The sequence below is a fragment of the Hyperolius riggenbachi genome, chromosome 1 (genome assembly GCF_040937935.1).
Source record: "Hyperolius riggenbachi isolate aHypRig1 chromosome 1, aHypRig1.pri, whole genome shotgun sequence".
Taxonomy (NCBI): domain Eukaryota; kingdom Metazoa; phylum Chordata; class Amphibia; order Anura; family Hyperoliidae; genus Hyperolius; species Hyperolius riggenbachi.
Window position 1 is genome coordinate 334540673 of NC_090646.1, and position 20989 is coordinate 334561661.

A 20989-nucleotide genomic window follows, 5' to 3' on the forward strand; every position below is an offset into this window, starting at 1 on the left:
TTTTTAATAAAGAGTATTATTTATTTATTTTATAAATGTTCCTTTTTTTTAAACCCTCCCCCGCCAGCCATTCAGCGAGATTGGCTGACATAGGCTTCTGCCTTTGACAGCAAATCCCTTCCCTGCCTACAGAAGGGTAAGCCGTGTCACATGGCTGTCCCCAGTACAGCGCTGCCTTATTAGACAGCGGTTTCACCTTCTAACAGTCCTAATGGCGATCGCCACTAGGAGACTGATGACTGAGCTCTGCTCCATCATTCAAGCGGGGATGCACACGATCCCCTGCAATCTCCATTCCCAGCCATTCATGCCAATTGGCGGGGAGTGGTCCTGGGGCTGCTGCACTGCTCATGCCAATCGGCATGGAGCAGTCGTTAGGCAGTTAAAAGAGTCATGTGTCTGCATTATGCTCTAAAAAGTAAAAAGACTGATATAATCTTTCAAGTGCGTAGTGGCCTTTGTGAGGAAAGCTACAACTTACCCCTTGTTTTGTTGTTGTTGGGGGTGCAGGGGGCAGGGCTCCTCCTTGTTTCATGATCCGTAACCTCTGTCAGGGGTCTGAAAATCCAGGATTTAATAAGGATGCCTTTTTGTGCAACCAACCCAGAAGATTCCTGGCCATCTGAGTGGGAATGGTTAATCCCCCCCCCCCCCCTCACAGGCTTGTCAGGAAACCAGAGTTTTTGAGTACCTTCTTTTCAACGTCAATTATTTGGATTTGTTATATTTGTGCACTATTGCACACTCATATGCAATTTACTTGTTCTCCTTAATGTTCTCTTAGGAGATCATTTTTCAACTTCTTTTTAAATAAATTTGCAATTGAGAAAGTTCTAAAAATTAGGTGAAAAGTACTATCAAAATTATTTTGAGTATTTTCTTGCTTGTGGCTGGTTTTAACTGTATTTTTGTGACAAGTTGTGATTGTATTACCTAGGAGAGAACTTAGGAGAAAAAGTTTAATTGCCTACAGGCTCTTGGCCCTTATTCAATTCACTTTTTCTCCTAAGTTTTTTCCTAAGTGAAATGTTCACACTTTATCAATAAAAAGCCTTTTATACTACCAGCAAGCAATAAAGTACGTTTTTACTTACTTTTTTGTACTTTTTCAATTGCAGAGTGCTGAAAAGTTATTTTAACCACTTGCCGACCGCACGCTTATACCGTGCGTCGGCAAAGTGGCAGCTGCAGGACCAGCGACGCAGTACTGCGTCGCCAGCTGCAGCTTAATTAATCAAGAAGCAGCCGCTCGCGCGAGCGGCTGCTTCTTGTCAAATCACGGCGGGGGGCTCCGTGAATAGCCTGCGGGCCGCCGATGGCGGCTCGCAGGCTAGATGTAAACACAAGCGGAAATAATCCGCTTTGTTTACATTTGTACGGCGCTGCTGCGCAGCAGCGCCGTAAGGCAGATCGGCGATCCCCGGCCAATCAGCGGCCGGGGATCGCCGCCATGTGACAGAAGACAGCCTGTCACTGGCTGCACAGGACGGATAGCGTCCTGTGCAGCCCAGATCTCCGGGGGGAGCAGGTAGGAGAGGGAGGGGGGAGAATGTCGCCGCGGGGGGGGCTTTGAGGTGCCCCCCCCGCAACATGCCAGACAGGAGGAGCGATCAGACCCCCCCTGCACATCATCCCCCTAGTGGGGAAAAAAGGGGGGCGATCTGATCGCTCTGTGTGGCCGCGGATCTGTGCTGGGGGCTGCAGAGCCCACCCAGCACAGATCCAAACAAACAGCGCTGGTCCTTAAGGGGGGGTAAAGGGTGGGTCCTCAAGTGGTTAAACAGAAGATGAAATTTATTTCCTAGGAGAAAACTTAGGAAAAAAGGTGAATAGAATAAGGGTCTTTTTCCCTAAAGCTTACTGGTCTTTCTATAGAATATCTCAATTGTATCAACTGTAACAGTGACTTTTGCAAATTCAAACATTTAGTTATGTGTAGATTTACTATTATTTTAAGCAAAACTTCTAGAAAAATATTTTGTTACCCAAATTGGATGTCACCTTTATTACAAAACAATCCTTTAATTCTGTAAATACCTCTGTGTATAGATTGTACTATAGCACAGTACATTAGTGCATCTGCCAGCTTGTTATTCACATTGTTGCAATAATCTCTGGTCAAGTGTTAAGCCACACTTTGGCTTCAATTCATCAAGCATTACCGCATTCGGTAATGCTGAAAACAGCTGAGTTAACGGAGCACTTAAGAAAATGTTAATTCATCAAAGCTGTTACCGAATGAGAAGCTGAAATCACAGAGCAATGAGATAAATTACCGACTTGTGCTCAACACATGTCAGCAAATGTCAGTAAATGTTAATTCATCAAGGTTACCACATTCGCTAGCACATTCGGTGTTTATCTCCAGCTCTCCCCTGTCGTTACAGGCTTCGAAAGCCTTCTGTGTGAATGTTTTCATGATTAACAGGAGCAGGCAGCCAATAGAAACAGCCCCTGTTCTCCTGCAAGTGCCATAGGTCACACAGGCTTCTCCACACAAGCTTCCAGACCCCCCAGGCAGTGAGCAGAGAGAACGGGACAAAAGATATCCCCAGATGTCCTTCGGTGGTTTAACCCTTTGAGTCCCTGTTTGAATATGCAAAGATGCAAGTGGTGAAATCACCAAGCATGGCATTTGTAATGTCTCCAGGAAGTTTATCTACGTTGTGGCAAATAAGTAAAATGTTAAGAAACACTGATGGACAGATTCAGAGCAGCAGAGGCAGTATAAGTAACAGTAAATATAACACACGTTTACATGTAAAGGGATGTCTGGATGCCTTCTATTGTTATCAGCTTGTAACAACACAGAGACATTCCAAGCTGCTCTGCACCACTCTGCTGTTATCTAACAGCCTTTGATGAACTGAAGCCGTAGTACTTCGGTAACTTAATGAACCTCTACCACACATGTGAAAATATTGATGAATTAGCACAGTGAAGTGTAAAATACCGAATGCGGTATTTTAAGGACTGGGATTTTGTCATCGAACACCCTTTGATGAATTGAAGCCTTTGTATGCTTGTGGAGCTGAGTGTGATGATGTCATAAACCACCTCTTCTAAGGCCTGCTGGAAAGGCTTTTTATACAGTTGCATCCCATCATAGATTCTGTCCTTTGTATTTTATAAGAAAAAAAGACCCCCTTCTGCATCAGAAACACTATAAACCAGTGATGGCTAACCTATGGCACACAGAGCTGCCTCTGAGGGCACGCGTGCTGTGCACGCCACCACCGCTGAACGCTGTGCTTCCAGTGCCATCCCCACCGCCGCTGCCTGAGCCCCACTTTTTTTTAAAAAACATATTTTATTTGTTCCATGATCAGTGATTGAATATAACTTCGGCACTGAATTACATACATCCACCACCAGAAAACACCATAAAAACAGATGCGCTTACCAGATTGTTACAGACCTTAATTACAGGGTCTGCAACAAAAAGTTATGAGGTCCGGCCCGGCGTGGCCCTCCTCGGACAACTCCGCCTATCTAAGGTAGAGAAACTATATAAAGATATATCCAGCCACTTTGTCTTTTAGCCCCTGATGAAACTATGACAGTGAAACCGGTCGGGTGAGGCGTACGTGTGGCTGGACGGCGTCTTATGATTATTACGTGCTGTTGTTCACCGTGGGTCCCTGTGATAAGGGCCCAGATGTGAGTGATCTTTTTAAAGTTTTTTATATGCTGTTTTTATTGGATCTTTATTAAAAAACGCCAAATAGATACACTTAGATGAGTGTATTGTTTCTTTCCATGTTTAACCTCCTTGGCGGTATTCACGAGCAGAGCTCGGGCTGACTGACACATGTCAGGAGCGGTAAGCCCGAGCTCTGCTCGTGTGGGGTAAAATCAGTGGCTGCAGCTATTTCCTGGGTCCCGCGCGCGATCAGCGGGACCCAAGCTTCTTCCCCCCGGCCACCGGAGTCCGCATTACCTTTTGATCTTCCGGGACCCGGCGGCCAATTAGCTGGGAGGATCGGCGGTGCGTCGTGACGTCGCGGGCGGCGAGAAGGCATGGGGAGGGTGGCTGGAAAAAAGTGCCTGCATCCAAATCCTGGGTCCCACGCGCGATCAGCGCTTGTCAGCGGGACCCAGGCTTCTTCCACCCGGCCGGCCGGAGTCCCCATTACCGCTCTGATCCTAGGGGACCCGGCGGCCAATTAGCCCAGCCGATCAGCGGCAAGTGACGTAGGGGCAGCGTAGGGTCACAGGGGAGGGAGGGAAGGGAGGGAGGGGAGGGAGGGAAGGGAGGGAGGGGAGGGAGGGGAGGGAGGGAGTATAAAAAAAAAATTAAAATAAACAGTTCTGATTGGCCCAAAACAGCATTGTATTGGATACAATGGGATTTTGTATCCAATGCAATGTTGCCTTTTGCTTCCTGGATTGCTGAGAGGAGTTGTGGCTGTTGAGCTGGAGAGGAGCTGGCTGTGATCTCTGTGATTTGTGAGTGTTTATCTTATCTGATTTCTGCCTACCTGTTACCGATTTTTGCCTGGACTTTGACTATTCTTTCTGCCTTCTGCCTTCTGCCTGGATTTGATTGATTACCCGTTGCCGATTTTGCCTGGACTTTGACTACTCTTTCTGCCTTCTGCCTGGATTTTGATTGATTACCCGTTGCCGATTTTTGCCTGGACTTTGACTACTCTTTCTGCCTTCTGCCTGGATTTGATTGATTACCTGTTGATGATTTTTGCCTGGACTTGGACTACTCTTTGCCTGCTGCCTGCACCGACCTCTGCCTGGATTTACTATGGCATCATCCTCCAGAAGGCGTCTCACCGCGGAAGCGCTGACGGAGTTGGAGGACAGAGATCTGCAGTCACTGGCGGACTCCAGTGACAGCGACGCACCTGGGGATCTGTCATCCGACCCAGATAGCGACAGCGACTGAGACTCCATCACCAGCGAAGTTAGTGATGTCCGGGTTTGGTGCCCCATCGACCTTTCTCAGGCTCCGCCACCGCCCCCACGTTTCCCTTTTACTGGGGAGCCTGGCCTGAAGAAGGAATGCGAGTGCAACCCCCTGGCATATCTGCAGCTTTTCTTCTCGGAGGCGGTTATTGAGAGGATAGTGGAGGAGACTAATCGCTATGCGACCCAACAATTGGCTACTCCTCAAGGACCCTTTTCCAGAAGCAGGACCTGGGAGCCGGTAACAGCAGCGGATATTTGGCTGTTTTTGGGCCTGATCATTCTGCAGGGAGTGGTGGGGAAGCCCCTGCAGAAATGGTACTGGAGCACGAATAAGATCATTGCAACCCCTTCTTCGGTACAGTTATGTCCGAGTACCGTTTTTCCCTTATAATGAAATTTCTCCACTTTTCCAACAATGAAACTTTTGATGAGTCGACTCACCCTGCTCCAAAACTAAAAAAAATCTGGGAGGTCTACCAGATGGTGGTGGAAAATTTTAGGACCACGTATGTGCCACAGAGGGACATCAGCGTGGACGAGAGCCTGATGGCCTATAAGGGGAGGCTGAGCTGGCTCCAATATATTGCTTCAAAGCGGGCCCGCTTTGGGATAAAATCATACACGCTATGCGAGTCAAGTACCGGATACATCTGGAATACTATTTTGTATACGGGAAAAGGCACAAAATTTTGTCCCAGGTTTAGCGAGTTTGGAGTGGCGACATCGTCTGTATTGTCCCTTCTGGAGCCTTTGTTGGACAAAGGCTACTGTCTCACCACAGATAATTTCTACACCTCCCCTGAACTGTCTGAGATTCTTATAAAGCATAAGACTGACATCTATGGCACTGTTAGGCCTAACAGGAGGGAGATGCAGTCGGCCTTTGCCAAGCAGAAGCTGAAGACTGGGGACATAGCTGCTTGGCAGAAAGGGAAGATGTTAGCCCTCCGGTGGCGGGACAAAAAAGACGTCTGTCTCCTCTCTACTGTTCATGACACCTCCACTGTCCCCACCAGAACGAGAGGAGGAAAAGATATTGTAAAACCGCAGGTCGTGGTGGACTATAACCACACCATGGGTGGTGTGGACAAAGCTGACCAGGCGGTGACCTTTTATCCTGCTGTCAGGAAACAGCAGAAAAAATATTATAAGAAGATTTTCCGGCACCTACTGGAACAAAGCATTTGGAATGCATACATTCTGCACAAGCAGGGAAGTGACAGGCCAGTGACGCACGCAGACTTCATCTGGAAACTGTGCGAATGTATCTGTCTAAGGTACCAGACTGCATCGGATGCCAGAGTTGGACGCCGTGCCTCTTATGTGGTTAATCCGGAGCGCCTCACTGGCCGTCATTTTATGGAATACATTCCACCAACTCCCCAAAAAAATGCCCCAACTAGGACATGTCATGTGTGCTGCAGCAAAAGCGACGAGAAGGGGAAAAGAATCAGGAAAGAATCACGATTCTACTGTCCAGACTGTGATGTTGCCCTGTGTGCAATTCCTTGCTTTAAAATATACCACACACGGGAGGTGTATTAGGAGTATATATGTACATACTGCATAATCTGCTGCATTATTTATACAGTTTTATTTCAGATTATTGATAAATTTATTTACTTCAACAATTTTGTGTTCCTGACTTTTATTTATATGCAGAATGTCTACCACACTTTTATTCTGGTGTATTTTGGTGAGTTAAGACTTAAAAATCAGAGGCGTAATATTCATGAAAAAAAATGTACCGCTTTTGACTCCTAATTCCTGACAGAAATGCACCGCCAAGGAGGTTAATACGGTGAAAACACTGCATATAAGGATTTGAATCGCTTTGCTTGCTTGGAGAGGAGGCCAGCTGTGAAGACACCTGCCGCTGACCTCATAACGCTTTGTTGCAGACCCTGTAATTAAGGTCTGTAACAATCTGGTAAGCGCATCTGTTTTTCTGGTGTTCTCTGGTGGTGGATGTATGTGATTCAGCGCCGAAGTTATATTCAATCACTGATCAAGACGCTATACTGAAGTGTTGGACTTTGGCTGCTATATATATATATACCTTTTCCATCTAATTTAACGGTTCTTGGTTGTGCTGATATTGTTTGATCTTTTGTATTTTTTAATCTATACTGTAGGCTGGCACCTATCTAACCTATACTGCAGGCACCTATCTAACCTATACTGCAGGCTGGCACCTATCTAATCTATACTGCGGGCACCTATCTAATTTATACTGCAGGCACCTATCTAATCTATACTGCAGCCACCTTCCTATCTAATCTATACTGCAGGCACCCACCTATCAAATCTATACTGCAGCCACCTTCCTATCTAATCTATACTGCAGGCTGGCACCTATCTAATCTATACTGCAGACTGGCATCTATCTAACCTATACTGCAGGCACCTATCTAACCTATACTGCAGGCTGGCACCTATCTAATCTATACTGCGGGCACCTATCTAATTTATACTGCAGGCACCTATCGGATCTATACTGCAGCCACCTTCCTATCTAATCTATACTGCAGGCACCCACCTATCAAATCTATACTGCAGCCACCTTCCTATCTAATCTATACTGCAGGCTGGCACCTATCTAATCTATACTGCAGGCTGGAACCTATCTAATCTATACTGCGGGCTGGCACCTATCTAATCTATACTGCAGCCACCTATCTAATCTATACTGCAGGCACCTATCTAATCTATACTGCAGTTTATAAATAAGGAACACGCGCTAGTGATAATGATTTAATCTATAAAATTCTCATGTACATAGATAAAATGCTAAAAAAACCCACACCTATAACAAAACACTCATGCCTTTCATACTATTCACAATCATACCATAAATTCATCAGGTGTATCAAAAACCTCATACACCTGATGAATTTATGGTATGATTGTGAATAGTATGAAAGGCATGAGTGTTTTGTTATAGGTGTGGTTTTTTTAGCATTTTATCTATATACATGAGAATTTTATAGATTAAATCATTATCACTAGCGCGTGTTCCTTATTTATAAACTGTTTATAGTTGATTTTTGAGGGTCTTGGGATTCCCTCTTTGGAACTTGCAGCTTAGGTGCTCTAGTCTCCTTAGCGCCAACTTCTGCTAATAAAGTTTGTAATCTATACTGCAGCCACCTTCCTATCTAATCTATACTGCAGGCACCTACCTATCTAATCTATACTGCAGGCACCTACCTATCTAATCTATACTGCAGGCACCTACCTATCTAATCTATACTGCAGCCACCTTCCTATCTAATCTATACTGCAGGCACCTATCTAATCTATACTGCAGGCACCTATCTAATCTATACTGCAGGGCATCTATCTAATCTGTACTGCAGGGCACCACCCTACCTAATCTATACTGCAGGCACCTATCTAATATATACTGTGGGGTACCTACCTAATCTATACTGCAGGCACCTTCCTATCTAATCTGTACTGCAGGGCACATGCCACTTACATCTGTGTCGCACTGCGGATGGACTGTTATTGCACATTCCTCTTACATCTGTGTCATGCTGCTGGTGGACTGTTATTGCACATGCCCCTTACATCTGTGTCACACCACTGATGGACTGTTATTGCACATGCCTCTTACATCTGTGTCACACCACTGATGGACTGTTATTGCACATGCCTCTTACATCTGTGTCACACTGCTGATAGACTGTTTATTGCACTCGCCTCTTACATCTGTGTCACACTGCTGATAAACTGTTATTGCACTCGCCTGCACAAGTTTTGCTTACCACCCATGCCCCAAATGCTACCCCTCCCCCCTCGTACCACCTACTCCAGAGCGCAGCTTCTGGAATGGGAACATGTCACAGCCACACACCCGGAGGATGGGCTCTTGTACAACTCTGTTTGGAGCCACGTCCAGGAAATCACTGCTTCTGCGCCCTGGCCTCCCTTTAGCCAGCGCCGCAGGGGCTGTCGATCAGGCGTCCGGGCGAGGCTGAAGAGGAGGGGCCTGCGGTCAGCCATCCCTGCGGTCCTCCTCGCTAACGTCCGCTCCCTCCCCAACAAGCTAGATGAGCTGAGACTCCTCAGCGACAAGAGGGAACTCGGTAACAACACCCCAGTCTTTTGCTTTACTGAAACGTGGCTTCATGACGACATCCCTGAGAGTGCCCTCCAGCTCCCAGGTTTCAGCCTCATCCGAGCAGACCGGGACAGCACCCTCTCTCGGAAAAAGAAAGGGGGTGGCATCTGCTTCTACGTCAGCTCCGCCTGGTGCTCAAACACCTCTGTACTGGCCAAGAAATGTACACCAGACTTTGAACTCCTCCTCATCAATTGCAGGCCAACCTACTCGCCCAGGGAGTTCTCCTCCTACGTCCTCGTGGGTGTGTATATCCCTCCTGATGCAGAGGTAAATGCTGCCCTGCGTGATCTCAGTGATACCATCATGCAGTGGGAGACGGCCCTCCCGGACTCGCTGTTCATTATCTTGGGGGATTTTAACAAGGCAAACCTCCGCAAAGAGCTGCCCCGCTTCCATCAGCACATCACCTGCCCCACCAGGAGTGCTAACACCCTCGACCATTGCTACACGGCCCTGAAGGATGCATACAAAGCGACACCATGGGCAGCCCTAGGCTCATCTGACCACTGCATCATCCACCTGGTACCTACTTATAAAGGCGCCTGGAAACCTCAAAACCTGTCACTAAGTCCTCCAAAGTGTGGTCAAGTGAGGCTAAACTTCAACTTCAGGCCTGCCTTGACTGCACAGACTGGAAGGCTCTGGAATCGCCTAACCTGGACGAGTGGGCAGACAATGTATCCTCGTACATTAGGTTCTGTGAGGACTCCTGTATCCCAACAAAAACCTTCAAACTGTATCCAAATGATAAACCGTGGTTCTCAAAAAGACTACGACAACTACGTCGTAGCAAAGAAGCCGCACATAAGTCCGGCAACCAGGTGGAATACAAGAAGGCAAGAAACGACCTAAACAGAGAACTGAGGTCCGCTAAGAGGGGCTACGCGGAAAAGCTGGAACAGAACCTCTCCTCAAACGACTCACGAGCCGTGTGGAAAGGGCTGAAGGCTGCCACCAACTACAAGCCCCCCCCTCAGCATGCCAAACTGAGCTCTGAGCTTGCCGAGAGTCTCAGTGACTTCTACTGCAGATTCGAGAGTCAGCCAGCACCTGCAGGACTCCCACAGCCACCTGCACAATCTGCCACTGTAGCCCTAGGCCCTTACTCACCCCCACCATCAGTGAGGGAGGCGGATGTACTGAAACACTTGCTAAGGCTAAATGCTAGGAAAGCCTCAGGTCCGGACGGTGTGTCGCCAGCCTGCCTGAAAACCTGTGCTCGCCAGCTCGCTTCCACCCTCTCTTCCATCTTCACGAGGTCCCTCCAGGAAGGCAAAGTTCCCGCGTGCTTCAAGAGGTCTGCCATTATCCCTGTCCCCAAAAAGCAGGGCATCCTCGACCTCAACAACTTCAGGCCCGTGGCACTTACATCCGTGATCATGAAAGCTTTTGAAAGCATGGTGCTACCTCTCCTTAAGCACTCTACTGAGGGACTGCTGGACCCGCACCAGTTCGCGTACAGAGCAAACAGGTCCACAAATGACGCCATCAACATCTGCTTGGAGCACGTCTATGAGCACCTGGATAGACCGGACTCCTACGCCAGGATCCTCCTACTGGACTTCAGCTCAGCATTCAATACTATCAGCCCCAAAATACTTCAGGACAATCTCGCTGCGCTAGGAGTCCACCCCACCCTACGCCTGTGGATCACGGACTTCCTCACCAACAGGTCCCAGGTCGATTGGTTAGGCACCATCTCCTCACAACCTAGGATCACCAACATAGGGGCCCCACAAGGCTGTGTCCTGTCGCCGTTCCTGTTCTCTCTGTATACGAACAATTGCAAATCCACTTCGGACTTGGTAAAAGTAATCAAATTTGCCGATGACACGACCATTGTGGGTCTCATCACCAAAAACGATGAGAAGGCGTACCGCCACCAGGTCGAAAGCATATGCAGCTGGTGCAGAGAGAACGGTTTGGTCCTAAACACAGCAAAAACGGTGGAGATGATTGTTGATTTCAGGAGGCGCGCCTCTACCCCGCCTCCAATCCACATGGATGGCGTGGAAGTGGAAAGAGTCCCCAGTGTCCGCCTACTGGGCACAACTATCTCCAATGACCTGAGGTGGAACACCAACACTGCCTCAACACAGAGGAAAGCCCAACAGAGACTTTTCTTTCTCCACCAACTGAAAAAGTTCGGTATGGCCCAAAAACTGCTGACAAATTTCTACTCAGCCACGATCGAATCCGTCCTATGCTCTTCCATCCTGGTCTGGTACACCAGCTCCTCCGCCAGCGACAAGCTCAAACTGCAGAGGGTCATCAAATCTGCAGAGAGGATCATCGGGAGATCCCTTCCCACTCTGGACCTCCTCTACCACTCCAGGCTGAAGACCAGAGCATTAAAGATCGCCAACGACCCCTCACACCCAGGCTACCGCTTCTTTAATCAGCTCCCCTCGAGCCGGAAGCTCCGGTTCCGATCCATCTACACGAGGACCTCAAGACATAAGAACAGTTTCTTTCCCTCTGCTGTCAACCTCCTGAACTCTCGCCATGGAAATGCCTATCCCCACCCCACAATACCAAGACGCACTGAGGCATTTTGCACATAGCTCAAGTGTACTTTTTTCTTTGGTTGTTTTTTTATTGTATTGTAACTTATGCCATTGTCTCCCTCTGCATACATGTTCTATAATGTTCTGTTTTTCTGTATAATGTTCTGTTACTACTGCATGTCCTCTATCTGTAACTACTGTATACCGTGTATCAGTACCCTGTACGTGCCAAGCCCAATTCCGGGCACGACCCAGCGAAATAAAGTTTCTGATTCTGATTCTGACCTACCTACCTATCTAATCTGTACTGCAGGGCACCTACCTGTCTAATCTATACTGCAGGCACCTATCTAATCTATACTGCAGGGCACCACCCTATCTAATCTATACTGCAGGCACCTATCTAATATATACTGTGGGGTACCTACCTAACTAATCTATTTATGAGCCCCACTTTTTCATTTATAGTAATAGACCTCAGAATCCTGGTCAAGCCAGAGAGGTACACGCTACCCGTGTCTAGTATACTGCAAATGCGGAAGGGACGTCAGTCACTTCCTGCATTTTGAGTACGTTGGGCGCGGGCAGCTTGTGCTCTTTCTCTGGCTCTGCTATTACTGTGACTGAAAGAGTGGGGCTCAGGCAGCGGCAGCTAGGACAGCAGCGGGAGCACAGCAAGGACCGGGAGGTCACCATGGATCTGAGGACTGTAATGGCACCCCTGCCCCAACCTGCACCTTGCAACCTGCTCCAACTAGCACCCTGCATCCACCCCCCAGCCAGCACCCTGCAGCCAGCTCCCCACCTGCCAGGCCAGCATCATCGCATCATTACCACATCACCGACAGCCAGGCTAGGCAGTCCAGCATGATGTGTGGAGGTAATTGCTGCATTTTATATATGAGGGTCATTTTTGCATTTCAAACACGCGGCGATTGCTCAATTTTAAATGTAGAGTGGCCCTTAATGTATGAGTTGTTTGCTTTTTGTTGTGTTTTTTAATAACTAAAACCACAGTATTCAGTATAAATTGCCATGTTGGCACTCTGTGATCAATAAGGGCCCTTTTCCACTAGCAATCGCTAGCGTTCACACTGAACGCTAGCGATTGCTGAATCGCAATTAGCGGTGATTCCCCGACGTTCGCGGCCGCGATTTTGCTATGCTATGCACTACATAGCAAAATCGCGGCAAAAGTCGCTCCGCGGCGCGATCGCGATCAAGTAAAAAACGAATCGCGGTAGTGGAAATGACCTACCGCGATTCCTATGTTAAAAAGCAAACCGTAGCGATTGTAAAATCGCTAGCGGTTTGCGTTTTTGCGATTCAGCCAGCGCTGGTGGAAAAGGGCCCTTAGTGGATTTGGGGTCGCAGTGTGGGCACTCGGCAACTGAAAGGTTCGCCACCACTGCTATAGACTGTAACTAAACAGGGCCGGATATACACTAAACATTCAATCAATAGAGTGCATAGAAATGTATTCGCAAGTTGAAAATGTAACATGATGAACATGTAATCATAATCTTGCACCAGTATTGTTTAAAAGGAAATGAATATTTCAGCCTCTATAGTCCTCTCACCTCAGGGGAGTTTTAATTGTCTCTTTAACTCCTGTTCCTATCATTAAGTGAACAACTATACACCAAAAAATTCAGTACACAAATAAATAGCTAAACACATTAAACAATGGATGAATGCTTCAAAAATCAGTTGATTAATAAATGAGTCAATAGGTCACCAAATACTGAATACATTTTATTCAGTCACTATTCAGTCATTTCCGACACTTTGGGACTCCATGGATCACAGAATACCAAGCTCCTCTATAAGGGCTGGAACCCACAGGAGCGCTTTTGGCAGCGTTTTGGCAGCACTGCGATACGCTAGCAGTTTGCCAAAACGCTGGGCTAATGTTAATGGATGGGGCAACTTCCACAGGAGCGTTTGCGTTTCCCAGAAATGCAAACGCAGGACCTGCAGCATTTTGGGAGCGTTAGCGCTTCAATGTAAAGTATTGAAACGCTAGCAGAAACGCTCAGCAAAACCTAAACTGAGCGGTTTTGCTAGCGTTTTGCGGTTCAGCACACTGTAACAAAATGAAAAATAATTCACAGGACCAATCAGGATAAAAACGCAAAACGCAAAACGCTGGGCAAAAAAATACAATGTTGCAAAACAAAACCAAAAACGCGCATGAATCCGCTTGCAAACCGCTCAGACAAAACGCTAGCGGTTGCGTTTTGCGTTTGCTGATTTCAGTGGGTTCCAGGCCTGATTGCTACTGCCTCTCTGAGCTTTTCCATGTTCATGTTTGTTGCTTCTATGATACTATACACTGTAGCGATCTCATTTTCTGCCGCCCTCCCCTCCTCTTTTTGCCCTCAATCTTTTCCAGCATCAGGGTCTTCTCCTTTTATTCCTGCTTTCTCACTGTGTGTCCGAAGTATTTCAGCTTCATCTTTAGCACTGCACCCTCCAATGAACAGTCAGTGTTATTTTCTTTAAGGATTGACTGAGGGACTCTCAATAGTCTTCTCCAGCACCAAAATTGGAAGGCATTGATTTTTTGGTGCTTAGCCTTCCTTATGGCTTTAAAACCATACATGGTCTACTGAAAAAGACAATTGCTTTGACTATACAAACCACTGTTAACAAGGTGACATCTTTGCTTTTTATTATATTGTCCAAATTTGTCATTGCTTTCCTTCCAATGATTAAAGCACAACTGAAGCGAGAAGTATATGGAGGCTGCTATATGTATTTCCTTTTAAACAATACCAGTTGCCTGGGAGCCCTGCTGATCTATTTGGCTGCAGTAGTGTCTGAATAACACCAGAAACAAGCATGCAGCTAATCTTGTCAGATCGGACAATAATGTCAGAAGCCCTTGATCTGTTGCATGCTTGTTCAGGGGCTATATCTAAAAGTATTACAGGCAGAGGATCAGGAGTACAGCCAGGCAACTGGTATTGCTTAAAAGAAAATAAATATGGCAGCCTCCATGTACCCTCTCACTTCTATTGTCCTTTAAACGTCTTAATGGCTGAATTCCCTGTCTGCAGTGATCTTTGAGCCCAAGAACACAAATTCTGATACTGGTTCCATTTCTTCCCCCTCTATATGCCTCTATATATCTTTGCCTGTCTATTTCTTCCCACTCTATATTGAATACATTAATCAGCTATCCATGTATCTGTTCATGTAGTAGCATCTAGTCATGTTTTGTTGTTTTTCATGGTCATGCTGTGGTAATCTGGAGAACCTTCTGTTATTTGTACATACTTGTTTACCCTTTTTTGTATTTGATCTTGCGTGGTGTTTTTGTTGGAGGTAGGTCTACCACTAGCCCTCCTTTTAAATGTTTTAATCATTCTACATCCACTGGCACCTACTTCATATTAGTTAATTTCCCCACCTTGGTGAAAGGTTGGCATTACTCACACCCCAACCCCCCCCCCCCTTTATTCTCTCCGCCATCTTAGCATTTATTAGTTGTAATTATCTGCTGATGGTTTGTTCCTGCTAACTTACCTGGAGTCTCAGCCCTTTGCTTAGGGCCCTTTTCCACCAGCGCGTTTGCGCTGGCTGAATCGCAAAAACGCAAACCTCTAGCGATATTACAATCGCTACGGTTTGCTTTTTAACATAGGAATCGCGGTAGGTCATTTCCACTACCGCGATTCGTTTTTGCCAGGAACGCGAACGTGCGGCGGAGCGATATTTGCCGCGATTTTGCTATGCAGTGCATAGCATAGCAAAATCGCGGGCGTGAACATCGGGGAATCGCCGGTAATTGCGATTCAGCAATCGCTAGCGTTCAGCGTGAACGCTAGCGAGTGCTAGTGGAAAAGGGCCCTTACTGTTTGCTAATATTGTTATCTTAGAGTAGTTCCTTGGGAGTGCCCTAACATTCCTGTTAGCTTAGTCAGGTTGTTTGTTACCTGTATTGCTTTGTACTGTCTATCTGTTGCGATTGTCTTGTCGCCAGCGGCGGTCGACAGGAAATCGTTCTGTCTGTTGGGATCGCATTCGCCCTAGCGATAGAGGCGGTGGTTCCTTCTGTATTCTGCCTTAGGAGTGTAGCCAGAGCAACGGTTGCTACTGGCTGCTCCATCTGTCTGTCTGTCTGTCTGTCTGGAACGAACGCTTGCTGTCGTCTCGGTGAGGTAACCGTTTAGCAAGCGTTCGCGTTCTCTTTTGTTTTCGTGCTTCTTTGGTTAGTCAGGGTTGGTACGCTGTGTCGCTATTGCGCTTCTCGTGTGGCGACCGTGCCGCGCACGCGCTTTGTCACTATTGCGCCTAACATGTGGTGACCGCGTGTAGTTAGTCCTGTCTGCTCCTGTGTGTTGGATTACTGTTTGTTATCAGTTCTGTCTTTATTCTGTTCCTTTGCTCTGTATTACTCAGTCTGGTGTCGCTATTAGCAATCGCCATTCTTGCGATTGCGTTCCCACTTGGTTTTCGTTGTTGTGTGTTCACCGTCGCCGGGTGGCGACTAGATTGGTGGACACACATACATTCTGTCTCTGTGCTCTCTCTCTCTCTCTCTCCAAGGGCTATCTTGTCCTATATTGCTTCACCTTGTACAATTCCCATCTGGCATCTGTGGCAGTGCAGAGGGTTTATTCCTCTGCACTCCGCAGCTCCATCTGCCGGTGGGAATTTCCCTCTACAGGTGCATAGCACCATAGCTGGGTTCTGTTATTTTATACGCTTGTGGAGGATTTCCGCAGTGTCAGCGCGCATCTTGTGCGCTGACCACGGAAATAAATCCCCAATCGTTACATTAGTTATCTCTCAGGTTCCCTGGTCTTGTGAGTACTCTATAGTTTACACCTATTTTTCCTTATACATCTAATTTACTACACTAGAAGTGTGTTTTTAGATACAAATGTGTTTTGATCAGCTACAATGCATACATCACTCCAGATGATATTGTTTGAACTTCACCAGTATCTATGAGCTATATGTAGAAGATGCTGCTTAGCATAGAAAAAGTAGCCCTTGGAAACCGAATGAATAGTTTGAGAAAAGTCATACGTACCTGTACCAATTGCAGGAATAGAAACAGATTTTAGTCCTGTTTTATGGCATATATCAAATATGCTGGCCAAAAGATTTTTGATGGTGTCTACACTTTTCTCACAGTTGCAGTGAAATATCCAGTTGGATTTCAGATCACCAGGACTGGTTATAACAACTTTCTTTCCAGCTTTATAACCTAGGAACAAAACAGAATGCAATGAACAGGCATGCATTTCCAACTTCAAATTCTCCAGTGAAAAACTAACTAGCCAGATTGGGTTTGGTGTGCATGTTTGTGGTTAGGGATAGTAAATGAGATGCAAATAATTCCAAATTGATTTAGGATTATGTAAATTCTGTATGCATATCTGTGCAACTTAAAAATGGATACACCCAATCCCGCCAAAGTAGAATTCCATTTGCTTATTTTCAAGCTGCAAAAGTTTGCACGCAAAATGTATGTATATGACAAAGCTAAAGTTATGACAAAAATAACATCAGCTACAATATTTGTAATCAGCACCTAGAACAAAGGAGCAGCATTAGCAGCCTGGGCACCAGGTGCATAAGCAATCATGAGAAGATCCACATCCCATCTTGGGAAGGGGTCTAGTGGATGGCGTGGAGGACAGGCAATAAAATATAAATGTTTTTATGGTGTGAGGATGTGCAGTAGCACTACAATACTTTTATCTGCCTTTTGTAATAATGGAAAGCAATCAAAGCACTGGTCTCCTCCATTAGAAAAAATCATATTGCCCCATTAAAAATATGGCAATCTTGAAGCGCTGAATTTTAAAACTGGAAAACAAAGTGGTGACCTGTCAAGAAATGTACCTCTCCTTTATATTATGCCACTTATTTCTAGTTTAAACACAGCAAATCAAAGCCTCAGAAATTTTTAAGGCATTAGGGGCCTTAAAGAAAACCTGTACTGAAAATTAAAAGTCAAAATAACCATACACAAGTCATACTTACCTGCTGTGTAGTCTACTCCTCAATCTCTTTCTCCTCTCCTGTGTCCTATTTGTCCACTGTGATCAATGGAATTCTCCATCCTCCATTTTGAAAATGGCCATTACCCCATAACAGCTTCCTGGTCAGCACACAGTTAAACTGTAACATCTCCCACTTGAGCCATAGGGAAACATGGACACATCAGTTCTCCTCTCATCTGTAACTGACAGCAACTGATATATGACTGACAGCAACTGATATATTTCAGTTCTGACAAAATGTTGACAGAACTGGAAGGGATCATTGTCAGAAGCAAATGGTGAGCTTGTGATTTTAAATTTCTTTTTTGCAGCTTCTAGGATGCGGTTGACAGGTGAGTGGTTAGGGAGGGGACCGTGTGGGAGATGTGCCTACACGGGGCGTCCCTGTAAACGATGCAATTCACGATTGCATCCAACCGAAGCCTCCCACCTGAATGCTAATTTATGTAATTCCTGCTAGATTTGGTACAGCAGGCAAAGGGTGTATGACAGTACACCTGATTGGCTGACTGGCGTCTGCTGGCCAGATAGAGGCAGGATATTGCTCTAGCTGGAAGTTAGCAATTGTGTTTGTTTGCAGTTGGCATTCGGTTTAGAGGTGGTGGGGTGAGTTCCCTGGAGGTGAGAGGTCCAGGGCTTGCCCACACTTCCCTCTAGGTGTCGCATGGTGGTTTGGGGGCCCCAGTGAGTGAGAGAGACCAGGGGCCCCTGGGCTATCATGTGGACCAGTGTTAATGATTTTATATTTCAGTTCTGACAAAATATTTTTAGAACTGGAAGGGATCATTGTCAGAAGCAAATGGTGAGCTTCTGAGAGGAACTGATGGCAAGGTAACTATGTAATGTTCTTTTGAAGTTACCTCATGTATTTATTTTAAATAATTTTACTCAGTACAGGTTCTCTTTAAGCAATATACTGCATCTGAGTATAAATTTACACTCACCACGCTTAGCTTCTTGAACGATTTCTTCATCAACTTTTGAAAAGATAGCATTAGCCACAGCTGAAGGAGACAAGGCACACAAGCACATACAGTTATCATGCGCCTAATAGATGAATATTTCTCAAGCTTACTAACAATTGTTATGGACAGTACTGGAGTTACCTGATTCAACCAAATTCTGCTTACAAGAAAACGTCCTTTATTTTGTGCTCCATGGATCATCTGTGTTTAAGTTTTTTAAACAAATTTCTATACAAGCATTCAGGACCAAGATATTTTGAAGATTTGTGGAATATCTTTGACAGTACAAAGTTAAAGGACACCTGTGGCCATATGCAATTCCATTTTTCGCCTGAGTTTTTCTTCCAGGTGATACTTACACAACCTGTAAATAAAATGCCCTTTAAACCACCAGCAAGCAGGAAAATATTCCAAATAATTTGTATAGTACTGTTTAAACAAATGTTTGGTACTTTTTAAATTGCAAAGTACTGCAAAAATATTTTAAATACAAAATGAATAATTATCTCCTTGAAGAAAACTCAAGAGAAAAAGGAAATTGCATATGGTCCCCGAAGTGAAAATAAACTGATAAGATAAACAATTGCATCTATCCTCCTTCTCCTAGAAATGACTTTTTTTTTTAGATTTCCCACAGCTGTATTTTATATTTAAATATATTTTTTAAGTTTTTACTTTTTCATTGTTTCTGCTAAATGACACATTCATTGAAGTATGCCAGAGCTAAAATCTATGCACCATTGACCCTTTTTATCTCTTTCCTACTCTGACAATACATTTTCTGCTAGGAAAGTGTTTTATGACTGTAATACTTTAGGCCCTAAAGTATTACAGTCATAAAACACTTTCCTAGCAGAAAAGTTTAGGGTTACACTGTAGTCTGACCCAGTCCTGACTTCCATACCTGATTTTTAAACCTTTCAGACAGAGAAAGAAAAAAGGAACACAGCATAATTATTTGTGTGCTAGGTACTGTACATACACATGTCTATCTCATCATGTCACCTCGGGTATCCTTTAAGTAATTTTGGTGTGATACACAATGACAATAAAGATCTTGAATCTTGAACATAGCTACAGTGGTGTGAAAAACTATTTGCCCCATGTAGGTTTTGAGTTTTTTTTCTCACTAAATAATAAAAACTATCATTTAAAACTGCATTTTGTGTTCAATTATGTTATCTTTGACTAATAGTTAACGGTTTTTGATGAGCAGAAACATTTAAGTGTGACAAACATGCAAAAGAATAAGAAATCAGGAAGGGGGCAAATAGTTTTTCACACCACTGTATATATCAATCTAGCCAATCAGTGCACGGTGCTGGCTCTGTTCACATTGCAGGTGGACAATTAGTGGCTTTATATACATTGGAAAGTCCACTTCTAAAAGTCAATTAGCATCTGAGATAAGTCACAAGAGATGGGCTGAATTAATTATTTTTGCAGCGGTCCTGATGTTTGAAGTGGCTGGTTGCTTAACGTGGCTCGTTTACACTTTAATACTTTCCGTTATTTATTTTTTTTAAGACATTGAAGAAATCACGATGCATCATTGGATAGGTGAGTGAGACAATAAGCAGCAGAATGTTGATGGTGGAGGGGAAATTAAAGGTGGGGAAAAGAATAGAACAGAGGATGACAATTTTTGGATACTCAAAATGTGTGAAGTACAAAATGGCATTTAGGTCAGTACTCTTATAGTTCTCCTCAACAGGTAGTTCTCACATTGTTTTCAGGAAAACAGTGCTAAAAATTCACTGAATTCACTCATGTTTAGTTTCAGAGAGAAACTACAGACAATTTTTTCTCATGAACATGAAATGTTGTATTCTGCAGTTATATATATATATATATATATATATATATATATATATATATATTCCACGTGAAAGACCAATACAAAGTGGTGTACACGTGAGAAGTGGAACGAAAATCATACGTTATTCCAAAAATGTTTTACAAATAAAAAAACTGCAAAGTGGGGTGTGCGTAATTATTCAGCCCCCCGAGTCAATACTTAGTAGAACCAGCTTTTGCTGCAATCACAGCTGCCAGTCTTTTAGGGTATGTCTCTACCAGCTTTGCGCATCTAGAGACTGAAATCCTTGCCCATTCTTCTTTGCAAAACAGCTCCAGCTCAGTCAGATTAGATGGACAGCATTTGTGAACAGCAGTTTTCAGATCTTGCCACAGATTCTCGATTGGATTTAGATCTGGACTTTGACTGGGCCATTCTAACACATGGATATGTTTTGTTTTAAACCTTCCATTGTTGCCCTAGCTTTACGTTTAGGGTTGTTGTCCTGCTGGAAGGTTAACCTACGCCCCAGTCTCAAGTCTTTTGCAGACTCCAAGAGGTTTTCTTCCAAGATTGCCCTGTATTTGGCTCCATCCATCTTCCCATCAACTCTGACCAGCTTCCCTGTCCCTGCTGAAGAGAAG

General features: G+C 45.0%; 1 protein-coding gene across 2 annotated transcripts in view; it reads right to left on the minus strand.

The window, feature by feature from the left end:
* The window catches only part of LOC137510731 (protein mono-ADP-ribosyltransferase PARP14-like), a 69749-nt gene that overhangs the window by 2139 nt on the left and 46621 nt on the right, over window positions 1-20989 (minus strand). For both annotated transcript variants that reach the window (XM_068233927.1, XM_068233928.1), the window contains exons 9-10: window positions 18527-18586; window positions 16604-16780 (exon numbers count right to left, since the gene is read on the minus strand). In XM_068233927.1, coding sequence (XP_068090028.1) covers window positions 16604-16780; window positions 18527-18586 — 237 coding nt within the window. The remainder of the gene's footprint in view (window positions 1-16603; window positions 16781-18526; window positions 18587-20989) is intronic.